At 43.3% G+C, this 13,010-nt stretch overlaps 1 protein-coding gene across 1 annotated transcript in view; it reads left to right on the plus strand.

The window, feature by feature from the left end:
• Positions 1 to 10,427, plus strand: part of LOC146253737 (uncharacterized) — a 55,530-nt gene extending 45,103 nt beyond the window's left edge. The window contains exons 8-12 of the mRNA XM_084678274.1: positions 2,651 to 2,796; positions 3,639 to 3,810; positions 3,957 to 4,069; positions 9,367 to 9,451; positions 9,607 to 10,427. Coding sequence (XP_084534400.1) covers positions 2,651 to 2,796; positions 3,639 to 3,810; positions 3,957 to 4,069; positions 9,367 to 9,451; positions 9,607 to 9,666 — 576 coding nt within the window. The 3' untranslated portion in view covers positions 9,667 to 10,427. The remainder of the gene's footprint in view (positions 1 to 2,650; positions 2,797 to 3,638; positions 3,811 to 3,956; positions 4,070 to 9,366; positions 9,452 to 9,606) is intronic.
• The last annotated feature ends 2,583 nt before the right edge of the window (positions 10,428 to 13,010 follow it).

The following is a 13,010-nucleotide window of genomic DNA, read 5'->3' on the forward strand; positions in this document are numbered from 1 at the left end:
GTATGGCCCCTGCCACTTTGCGAGAAGGCTGCTTTCGGATGTAGGTAGCAACACTAACACCCGCTGGCCTGGCTGCAGTGACCTATCTCTGGCGGTGGCATCATACCACTTCCGCTGCTTGGCTTGAGTTTACTGCATATTCTCCTGCACCCGCTCAGTCAGACCTTGCATGTTGTCCCGCATCTTCAGGACGAACGTCAGAACATTCATCTTCTGTTCTGGCTCCACTCCCTCCCAGGCCTCCTTCAGGACGTTGAGTGGACCCCTCACCTTCCGACCATACAAGAGTTCAAATGGAGAGAAACCCGTGGAGGCCTGTGGGACTTCCCTGTAGGCTAATAAGAGGTAGGGCAGCTAGTCATCCCAATCAGACCCAGAGTCTCTCCTTTTAGCTTAAACTTGGGGCCTGTTGCCTCCCCATGCCCATCTTCAACCAACCCTGTGTAGAATGGTTTCAGGGACATATCTGCTCTTTGAGCTTTAGCTATGTCTGCAGGAATTGCCTTATTCAACTCACTGTAAAACTCAGGGTTTGGATCCATTGTTACCAGTTTAGTACCCTTAAACATCTCTCTTCTCTTCTGGCTCCTTGTCTTGCATCTATTTGAGTCAGCGAAAGGCAACATGTCCCATGAACTATCCCTGTCTTGCATTTTCATCTGTGGGCGAGTGTCTGCTACGTTGCAACTCTGCTCCTGATCTACCAGTGTTGCTAACCCTGGAATATCCTTCCCCAAGACTACTGGGTATGGTAGCTTCTCTGCCACTGTGATCAAATAAGAAACATTATCCACCTCCAGGTAAACCTCTGCAGTAGGGTAGGGTACCTCATCCCCATGTACACAACGGATAAACACCTCCCCATTCAGTGTGTTACGTCTGGCCACCAGGTCTGCCCTTACAATAAGCCTGAACCTGTTTCCCATCCACCCATACATCTATTAAGGACTCCCATTGATCTAGAGAGGCTCCCCCCTTACTGGTCTTTGGGATAAACGCAACCTGTGCATCCTTTGGCTTTCTACGGGGACACTCGACTTTCATATGCCCTGCCTGACCACAATAATAGCATACAATGTCTTCTGGACTAACACCGAAAGTTCTTAGGCTTTTGTTACTCTGACCAGCATCCCGACCACCCTCAGACTTACCTGGCCATGCCGCCTGGCTCTCCTTCCCCCCCGGCCATCTGGTAAGGTCTTAAGTCTCTACGTGCAGCGATGAAAGACTCGGCCAGCACCACTGCCTCTTTTGCCGACTTGGGGTTGAGTTCTTTAATCCAGAGCTTTACATCGCTGTTCACCATCCTCAGGAACTGCTCCAAGACCAGCATGTCGCCGATCTCCTCCATTGTATGGGCCTGTGGACGCACCTATTTCTCAAACAGCTCCCGCAGTCTGGTGAAAAGTTATTTACATGACTCATCCTGTAGTATGTGTGTGGATCGAAATCGCTGCCGGTAGGTCTCTGGATTGATCTCGAACTTCTCCAGGATCACCTCTTTGATTTTTCCATAGTCCATTGAGTCCGAAAAGTCCATTGCGATATACGCCGCTCTTGCTTTGCTGGTGAGTAGCGGCACCAGATTAATTGCCCACTCAGTCCTCGGGCACAGACTTGCTGTTGCAATGCGCTCAAATGTCACTAGGAAATGCTCTATATCTTCTTCCTGAGTGTACTGTTGCATTTTAGGGCCTCTCCAACCCGTGAATTGCACTGGCGTCCTTCCCGGCCACTCTGGAGCCCCTGCCGATGAGCCTGGAGCTGCCCTTGCCCCTTGGCTCCCCCCGACCGCTCCTCTCTCCTGCCGCACTTCCTCTTGAAACATATTGAAGTGGTGCACCATGCCTTTCCACAACTGCTCTTGGCGAGCTTGTTCCTGCTTGGCCCGTTCCTCCTGTTTCTCCTGGGCAGTCATTAAAGCCTTGCACATTTTCTGGAATCCCTGAAGTGAGTTCTCCATGGTTGACTGGGCATCGTCCTCATCTCCAGTGCTTTGCTGCTTCTTTCTCGGCATCTTTCAGTCTGACCTGAGCACCCTATTAGTTTTCGCTGCCACCGAGCGGTCGCACTCACCACTGCCACTTCGCCCAAGGTCCTTCTTCTGGTCCCTATATTCTTTTTTGTATTTTTAAATTGTATTTATTAGTTGCTATATACTTCTGTTGTAGCCAGCTGCGGCCATCTCCAGATTTATCTTTTCAAAAATGGGTTTTGTTCGAATGGCACCGTCTAATTTATTTTGAACCTCTGTGGTGGACCACAGAGCCAGTAAACATTTTGTTTCCTCCTCAGATGATTGCTGTTTTAGTTTTGCTTCCATTGTATTAGCTGTTGTACTGGTCTTTTTTAGAAGTGGCGGCATTAATGTATTTGTTTTGGCACAGGACGGGACGATAATGCCGTCCCCTGCTACCCGACGTCGACTGGTTCTTGTTTCTGGCCCACCTTAAAGTTGGTGTCGAGTTGGAACCTGTTTTTGGAACCGGAGCCAGGTTTAGTTGTGTGGAAAACTGAAGAACTGGTTTAAGAATTGGAACCAGCCCAGAACAAGCATCGGCCTGGCTTTGGTGGAAAAGGGATATAAGAGTGCAATTTCCATTTCCAATTTTCCATTTCAATAAAATACTGCTTTATACTTTCACTCTAGCAAAGTCGCTGCGTAAACCAGATTGATGAGGTGTGTCGAACAGTGGAGAAGACCATCAACCAGACCGTCCAGACCACGCTCAACTCTCTGGAGAAAGACTGCGAGCTCATTGTTGAGGCCATCACTGATACACTCAGCAATGACAGGTAGAATAATGTCTCCCCGTCCAACTTAAACATACACTGCATGTTACACATACATAATCTGTCATACCCAGGTGAAAAAAAGTATACTTTAGAGCAGTGGTTCTCAATACTGGTCCTCGGGACCCCTGCCCAGACATTTCCCTGCTCCAACACACCTGATTTAAATGAATGGGTAGTTATCAGGCCCATTTATTTGAATCAGGTGTGTTGGAGCAGGGAAATATCTCAAACATGCCGGGCAGGGGGTCCCGAGGACCAGGATTGAGAACCACTGCTTTAAAGTACTTCAAGCATATTCACATTTTCAATAGTACATTTTAAATATACTAAGAAAAAGTGTATTATCTGTGAATATATAAAAGGTATACCATCATGTTTTTACCAATTTTTGAACACACTTAAAAATTGTACTACAGTACACTTTTGGTAAATATATTATTACAAATACATACTTAGTACACTAAGTATACGGCTATGTCCATATACTTTAAGTGTACCAAGTATACTTGAAGTTGTTCCACTTTAGCACATAAAAGTACACTTAATACACTTTAAATGTTGCTTTAGTACAATTTAATTACAATTAAAATATACTTTGTACAAAATTAGTTGTTCCAAAATAGCACACTTCAAATTAACTAATCATTCAATAACTTGAAGTATACTGATGATTAATCAGTCTTCAAGTATACTCAAGTATGCTAAGATTTTGTATACTTAGCTTTTTTTTATTACCTGGGTTGCCATATAGCTTATTCCACACTGTTCCTAAACACACAAACACCTCTCAAATACTTCTGCTGAGCAAACTCCTCAGCCCTTTGACTTCATCCCTCCTCCAGGCAAACCAGTGTGCATAATGGGAGGGCCCGCTGTAAAGGCTGCCTGTTGGCCCTGCTTGGCTTCAGCATACCGCTCCTGCTTATGGCTCTGTTGATACTGGGCAGCCTCTCCAGAGAGTTGCTTGAGGTGGTCCTAGGGGACCAGGGAACAGAGGCTCTCTCCCTCTATCTGGTGAGTCTGAGTTTGCCCATGCATGACTAGGTTCTTGCAAATCAGAATAAAAGGAGCAATGTTTACAGTAGCGCAGTGGTGTGCGTTATATCCTACATGTGGTTTGGGTAGTCATGTGAGTTTTATTATCTGTATTCTCTTTTTAGACCCCCATGGTGAAGGTCTTTGAGTCCATGTCCATGGAGCAACAGTTGTACAGTTATGGCAGCCTGATCTTCCTGTCCTTCATCTTCCTCCTCCTGGCTCGTTTCTCCTTCCGGTAAGGGATTATTCAGAAGCTCAGTCAGTGCATCTACAGTAGGGGTGGGGAATCTTTTTTCCCCCATTAAGGGCTATTTTGTCTTTGTAACATCCTTCAAGGGCCACACTAAATTATAAAACATACATGCTAATCTCTCTAATGTGATGGCTGGAACAGCTTCTCTTTGGCGAGGTGTAGAGTCAAATGGTAGAGTCAATGAGGCTACTCGCAGCTGGTTCTCCTTTTCTTTCCTTTCATTCCCATGTCCCCATAAAATATCCACACTGGCTCGCCTTTTACTAAAGGGGTCATTTACTGATTCTATAGGGTATTTCAAACTGTTCTTTAAGGTCTCCAAATAGGGTATGTAACATTGGTTGGGCTGAAAATGGCCCTGGTGCTGTTCTATGCGCCCTAATGCGCCCTGTGAAATACCCCTGGAATAAAACGAGGTTTTCTCCCTTTTTATGGTATGCTCATGAATACATAGATGAGCTGTGCGCTGATTGGTTGGTTTACAACAAGTGAAGCTGCAGAGCAAAGACGCGACACGGCCAACAGCACTCACTGAAACATCAAAGGTGGAAACTTGAAAGAAAAACATACAAATAAATCTATTGTCTACACAACACTGTTTTCAACAGATTGACGAGATATCATTTGAAAATGATAACGTTACTTGTTTCCACTTCTGTTGTCGAAGCAAACGGGATTTACTTCTGTGGGTAACATTACAGCTTAGCAACCAAACTATCGTGATTCAACTCAACTTCAGTTAGCTCTAGCTATCTTGCCAAACATTTTTAAATAACCTGACAAAGATCTGGACAAGCATGCATCGTGAATTGTAGATTTACATGGGTTATTTATTCAAATGAAACAGTCAGGAACATGAAATAACATTAGCCCCATTGCCAATATACAAAATGATCACACATTTTGTATATTGCATAGATACATGCAGGATACGTTAGCATTGCTAATAACTGTCAAAAAATCATACAACAGCTTGCGGTTGTGATGAACATAAGTGTAATGTTTTTGATTTATAACATGTGATGTTAAGATGTTATAATATTTCCACATGTGACGTGTCTCAGTTTGTAAGCAGACATTGTTTTATTTTGTCTACAAGGGGTCGCTTTAGTTTGATTGTTAGGTTGAGACTGCAGAAGCAGTGGGACAGCACAGATCAATATGACAGTGTTAGCAAGAGACATAAATGATTGTAACCAAGATATGAGTTTACTAAATAATCTAAAAACCATTTTACTGTGCCCGAGATTTATTAAAGAACTTTACACTGGCGATGAGGATTTAACTTTTAACCACCTTTTCAAACATGGCAACTGCACTGCAGTCATTTCCCGTTTTTGATGTCAATGAGGCTCAAACCTCATCCATCCGCTGGAAGAAGTGGTTACAGCGCTTTGAAAACGTCATAGTTGCTTGAGATATGAAAGATGATACGAGGAGACGTGCAATGCTTTTGCATTATGCTGGGGATCGTGTACAGGACATTTTTGACACACTTCATGACACCGGAGAAGCAAAAGACTATAAATGCGCAACTGACAAGCTGAGTACTTTTCCCCTAAAATCAACATCGCATATGAGACTTACACATTCAGGCAAGCTCAACAATTAGCAGGGCAAACACTTGATTCCTATCACTAGGACTACTGCACTTGGTAGCAACTTGTGATTTTCCAGATGTTGAAAGAGAGATTAAAACAATGATCATCCAAACGTGCACGTGCAACAAATTACGGCATCAAGCTCTACAGAAACCAGAGATGACGTTGATGGAGCTCCTGTCACTTGGCAGAACCATGGCACTTGCTGAGACTCAAGCATCAGGTATGGAACAACCACGACAAGGTGCAGCACAAGAAACTTCACAGGAAGACATTATAGTTGTTGAAATGGAAAGAGGGCGGGAAAGAAAAGATGCTACAACTGCTCTGGTACTTTCCCCCACTGTGAGGGAATGGTGTCTGACACGGGGGCAAACATGCAATGCTTGTGGAAGACAAAGACATTTTGCTTAATCGCTCTAAATGGCCACAAAACTGCATCAGAGACAGACATGAAGTGCATTATGTACACACCAGTGGAAGCAGCAGCACTACACCTCAGGCAGCAGGTACCGCAGACACTGAGTCTTCTGAGGAATATGTGTACACAGTTAGCCGACCAAAAACGAATCTCCTACATGCAAAGACAAAGGTCAGTGACTGTAATATACAAGTGATGCTTGATTCTGGGGCAACTGTAAACATCATTGATGAAGCAACTTATCAGAGACTGTAACATAAGCCCTCACTCACTAAATGCACAGTTCCCTTCTTTCCTTATGGTTCAAGCACCCCACTGCCTACCCTGGGAAAATTCACCTCACTGGTGGAATCCAAATCAAGTCTCACAAATGCAACTTTCCAAGTACTTCAAGGCAGCAACAGCAGCTTACTTGGCTATGACACTGCCAGTCAATTTGGATTAATCAAAGTGGCTAACTCACTTCACACATCTCCAAAGCAGCAGGTGCAGCCTATGACAACCTCAAACCAAACGGAAATGAATGCAACAGGTGATCTCCTCACTGAGTATGCTGACCTCTTTCATGGGATAGGAAAATTAGAAGACTTTCGAGACAAGCTGCACATAAAGAAATACGTTCCTCCAGTCATGCAACCCCACAATAGAGTACCGTTTCATGTAAGGAAGCGAATCAAAGCTGAACTACAAAGTTAAGAGGAACTTGACATTATAGAGAAGGTGGACAGGCCCACTCCATGGATCTCTCCAATTGTTCCTGTTCCAAAGCCAAAAGACCCAGAAGCAGTGCGTATCTGTGGACATGAGGGTACCAAATCAAGCCATTGAACGAGAAAGACATCTCACACCGACAGTAGATGAAATAATACAAGAACTCAATCGAGCCAGATTCTTCTTAAAACTGGATTTAAACTGTGGGTATCATCAGCTGGAACTGGAGCCATCATCACAATATCACAACATTGTCCACTCATGTAGGACTGCGACGCTACAAAAGACTGAATTTTGGAGTTTCCTCAGCAGCGGAGGTATTTCAAAATACCATTCAGCAAGCCATAGATGGTATCCCAGGAGTCATCAACCTGAGGGATGACATTCTGGTGTTTTGCAGAACGAAGGCTGCCCATGATCATGCTTTAACGGCAACATTTCAACGACTTAAGGAAAATAACCTGACCTGGCAAGGCCAAATGCTCCTACACACAAACCACTCTGGACTTCTTCAGTTATACATTCTCAGATGGTGGTTTCTCTCCTGATCACAAGAAGGTTCAGGCGCTGCATGATGCTGCTGCCCCAACCAATGCCAGCGAGGTCCGCAGTCTTCTTGGCATGGCGAACTACAGTGCCCGCTTCATCATAGATTTTGCCATTATAACTCAACCATTGAGAGAACTTACAAAAAAAACAAAGTCTAACAAGTGATGCTGTCATGACTTACTTTGACCTGTACAAACTCACTGAACTGGTGATTGATGCAAGTCATGTGGGTCTTGAGGCCGTGTTGGCACAGAAGTGGCCCACATGCACCAACCAGGGTGATGAGCTATGCAAGCATCATATCTGGGTTTCAGACATAGGAAGATAACCCCACTCTGGCCTCAAGCCAATGCAGAGGCTGAACGTTTTATGCGCACCCTTGGCAAAGCTATACGTGCTGCACATGTTGAAGGCCACCCATGGCAGCAGACTCTGTACGCATTCCTCCGTAACTACCGTGCCACGCCTCACTGCTCAACTGTAATGGCTCCTGATGATGTGTTGTTCGGGAGGCCCCTTCGAATCAAGCTACCTGGATCTCCTCTTTCCTTCCAGTGTCTGACTGATGTGCCACTACAACAGGCCGATGCCCTGGCAAAGACCAGGATGAAACAAAATGCTGACCGGATGCGCCGGGTTGCTCCTTCGGCTCTTAAAGTGGGCGACATAGTCTTGTGTCGTCAAAAGAAGGAAGGGAAGCTATGCCCTGCCTACAACCCCCACCCATACAAGGTTGTTGATGTCAAAGATTCCATGGCGACAGCCAAAGGCAACAACCATGTAATCACCAGAAACTCATCCCACTTCAAGACCATACCAGCATATGAAAATCACCCCTCTCAGCCATGTGATTTGAAAGGCATGAGTGGTGGACGAGATTTCATGAACTGGACAGAAACTCTTCCCAAACAAACCCCAGAACCCCTAGCCCCCGACCCCCCCCCCCCCCCCCCCTGAGTAACAGTTGCCTGTTCGCAGATACCGAGTCAGGATCAACAGAGCACTCCCATCATACCTCACTGACTTTGAATAATGTGGACAGTTTTCAACAACAACAAAAAAGAGTAAAAATAAGGAGGGTTGTAATGTTAATGATTTATAACATGTGATGTTAACATGTTCTAATATTTTGACATGTGACATGTCTCAGTTTGTAAGCAGACATTGTTTTATTTAGTCCAAAAGGGGACGCTTTAGTTTGATTGTTGGGTTGAGACTGCAGAAGCAGGGGGACGACAATATGGCAGTGTTAGCAAGAGACGTAAATTATTGTAACCGAGATATGAGTTTACTAAAGAATCTAAAAACCATTTTACTGTGCCCAAGATTTATTAAAGAACAATAAGGTCAGAACAGCACCTCTTTTCAGCAACAGCTTCATAGCAAATCCTGGTGAAATGGTTCGAGCAAATGTGTAATTTGAGGATCTTCTCATAGCCAAACATCACAGCCCGTCGAGTGATTGGTTTCTTGGGAAGACTCTGAAAAGTGTCAGCATTCACTGTACAGTCTGGAACACTGCATTTACGACCGTAGTCCATTTTCAATATCCTTGAAAAACGTTCTTCTTTGTAATTCCATGGAAGTACACAGAGCAGCGCGCAGCAAATTTTGGGGCGTGACAAAGGTACAGACCAGAGCCAAAAAAAGTGGAGCCCCCGTTGTGGATGTCACAACGGTGGATTTTTGAAACCAACCGTTTTACCGCAGCATTTTCAAATTTTGAGATTTGCATAGGAAAGAGGTGTCAATGGACTTTGAGGTTCACTGTATGTCCATTTTACCCACCGAACTGTCATTATACAACTATGACAAGGTAAACTCGGTTTTGCAGTGAACAACCCCTTTAAACAATGTTATTGTTGTTGTCAATTTCTCTTGGAAAGTGCAATATTTCACATCTACATTTATTTTATTGACTGTCGCCATGAAGGCGAGACATACAATTCAGTATTCTCTTGTGACAGCATGCTCAGTAAAATTCTCATACATTTTAGGACTCGGGCTACTCTGTCTGGCCGACAGAAAAGACAGTTGCAGGAAAAGCTGGAATACATTCAAGACATGGTCAAGAACAAGAAGGTAAGAGGGGTGTGTGTGCATGTGGGGGGAAGGGGGGGGGCTTTGCTGGCGAGGGGGGGGGGGGGGGGTTGGGGGTAAGTGGCGGGGTTGGCTTGCTATTTTCTCATTTGAGAATTCGGACCAGTGGACTGACAGTGTATCCCCTCTTATTTTAGAAAAAGCTGTATGAAGAATATCTCCGCCAGAGTGTGGGGGACCAAGACATGGACTTATAGAAAAGACTGATAGTATTGAAAAGAGAGTACACAAAAATACCAATATACCATTACCACTGTAAAAGACCAAATGATGTGTAGGTTTGATACTTTTCAGGCTTCACTTACCACACTATGCCTTACTGTGTCATTCTTGTGTGCGGGGTGATATATGGGAAAGGTAGTCCTTTCAGTCACCCTTACCCTGTCCTTTGAAGTGAACTACAAGGCACCTAAACAATACTGTAAGCTTATATTTATCCCTGCCCAACTTGGGCACTGTCTTTCTATACTGTCTTAAGTATTCATACATGGATGTTTTATAATGACACTCATGAGGCTGCCATCTTAAAGTAGTACCTGTATTAGTAGTAGTTGTATTGTGAGAGATTCTTACTAACCCTAATATGAGCAAAGATTTGGTAAATAATTCATATACTGCTGGATTGTCAAGTTTATTACTTTTTTGTCTCCTCTGGAGCATGTTCTGGTATCAATGCTTCAAAAAATGTATATTATCTCTTATGAAAGTAAACTGATTGCTCCTATGTATTTACAGCACAGGTGGTGCTATATATAGGAGTTTTGCACCAATACATGTGTATGTGTTTATAACTGTTTACTGAATGATAATATAAGATGTGTAAGTAGGCACAGTGCTTTCTCCAAGAAACAGAGTATACTATTCAAAGGTAATAAATGTGGGTGTTTATTTTGGTTCTTGTTATTAGATTCTTACAGTCTCATTCTTTATGATCTGATAAAGTCACAGATTGTCACAAGTTGTCTGTGTCTGTCCTTCATGAGAGCAATCCAAAAACAGTGCCAAACTATTTCCTCGTTGTAGCAACTTTTCAAATTCCAATGTGGTCTAGTTCATATCTTAGTTGCTGATACATTTAGAGAAGTTGTGTAAACACTGTTGAAGTGGACACTGCATCCTCCATCTCAAAACACAATTACACTAAGAATAGTAAAGTTCAGTCTTTAGAGAATGAAGCCTGGCGGTACATTAGCTGTTGCCACAGCCCAAGCCCCATGCTGCAGTCTTGGTCCCAAGGCCCCGTGCTGAGTCAGTGGCTCTGCCATTGACTGCGTCCTCAGACCCTGGAGAGACTCCTTCCTCTGTCGTCCCTCACAGTTTTGACATGAGCAAAAGTATTGGTCTCGTTCCTCCTTTCAGAGAAACCGAGGTTGGCTTGTATTTTGCTGCATTCAAGTGCATTGCACCTTTGTTAAGGTGGCAGAAAGAAATGTGGCCACTGCTACTGCAATGTAAGCTTGTTGGGAAGGCACAAGAGAGGTGGTGTCTGCCTTTGAGGACAGTCTGAAATATGATTGTGTTACGGCTGCCGTGCTGGGTGCATATAAAGTTTGTCCCTAAGCCTACAGGCAGAAGTTCAGGCACCATAGGAAATCTCCCAACCGAGAGATGTTTGTTCGAATACATTTACAGAGTTTGCATGGGAAAAGGAAACTGTTTGATCGGTGGTGCTCCTCAAGCAAATGCATTGATATATCTTCCCTTCGAGAACTGATTTTGTGGGAGGACCTCAAAAGGTTGGCAACCCTTCCTTTTACAGTCCCTTAAGTACCATGTATTCACGTAGAAAATAAAGGGCATGTTTTGTGTATATTGGGTATTACCGATTGGTACCAAGGTGGTAAATACAGAGATAATTCAAAATATTTACCCATTAACTAAATACTAACGTGCTGGTCATGACTTGGTATGTTATGTGTATTATTGGGTATTACCAATTGGTACCAAGGTGGTAACTACAGAGATAATTCAAGGTATTTACCCATTAACTAAATACTAACGTGCTGGTTATTACTGGGTAATTTTCACTGGTCATAATTAGGTAAAGATAGGACACAAAACTTGGTATTTACCTGGAAACTTATAAATATTACTATTTAAATACTTCTGGTAGTATGTTGGTAACTACAGGAGATATATGGTCAATTATAATGTGTTATTGGGTAAATACTACTGCTACTACTACTGACCAAGTAAGTGACTTTAAACTTGTAGTTTTTGTTGTGTTTCTGTTAAATCTTGTGTCTGAGTAGAGCTGAGACACAGCAGCTATCCAGGCCGTTAAGTAGCTAGCTAGAGATCGACTGAGGGTGATCGCCGCGTGACACCCTGGCTTTGTTTACATAATTAGGTTCATTGTCAGCTGCGCCTTGCATATTTAAGGCGGCTGGCATTACAGAGGCAGCCTCGGTGCACGAAGACTCGGTCGAACAAAGACAGGGAGTATACCTGCGGGAGTCCACCGAGGAAGGCCAACGAGGCGGATCACCTCTTCTGATAAGTATCAACCTATTCACATTCATATTATATTCTACCAAGAACATTTTCATAGCTAGCATGTGTTTCCTGAGCATTCCTGTTTATTACACTACCCGTAGACGTAGATATGTCACAAAGTATATAAGGTCTACTTCTAACCTTCACTACCTATCCAGATCTTCTCCACCTGCCCTCTCTCTTTCTTTAGGGCTCTGGAACTGCCAGTCTGCTGTGAACAAGGCAGACTTCATCCCGGCGTTTGCATCTCATGCTTCTCTTCATGCCCTTGCGCTGACAGAGACATGGATCCGCCCAGAGAATTGCAACTCAGGTTTGCTTCTTGGGGACAGGTTTGCTTCTTTCCCCACATATTAAATATCCAAACCACTCTCTGTTACTGCCAAATCATTTGAACACCATTATGTGATGCTAACTGATCCCATCAAAGCATGCTTAATTGTTCTTTATATGTAATATATTGCAGAATACAGCAATGATTGCCGTTTTCCATATATTGCAATATATGGAACATTAATATATAATATATGCTGTTATATATTATATATATTATATATGTTATATATTTGGCATTTTCCTACGTGTTGTTATATTATATAAAAAAAACAAATATGGACTTTTCGACAGATCAACAAACACATTTGTAAGCAAAAGATATTTGTTAAAACGTTTGTTAACCGAGACCGTAGGTCGAGGTCAACAGGAAGTCCACATTTGCAGTTATACCAGACTTGGTAGCCACCTGTTTGTTTACTACACCAATTTGCACCGAACATTGCTCTGCTCTTTGTCGGATTTCAAAAAGCCAAACAACTTCCAAATAACTGAAGACTAACCCTTTTTATCAATAATTTCTTCATTGGAAGTTGCTCCCTCGCCATGACTATCGCTGCCACTGTTTTCGGCAAAAAGAATAATTTTACACGGTTAACATTAGCTACTCCACTCGAGGTGCTCAGTATATTTTAGTGAGCGTAGGCTACCATTTCTCCGCAATTTCCTGCTGCATCACAGAAATGAAATGGACTGCTGTTCCAAATTATTC

The sequence above is a fragment of the Hypomesus nipponensis genome, chromosome 17 (genome assembly GCF_054491055.1).
Source record: "Hypomesus nipponensis isolate SF chromosome 17, ASM5449105v1, whole genome shotgun sequence".
Taxonomy (NCBI): Eukaryota; Metazoa; Chordata; class Actinopteri; order Osmeriformes; family Osmeridae; genus Hypomesus; species Hypomesus nipponensis.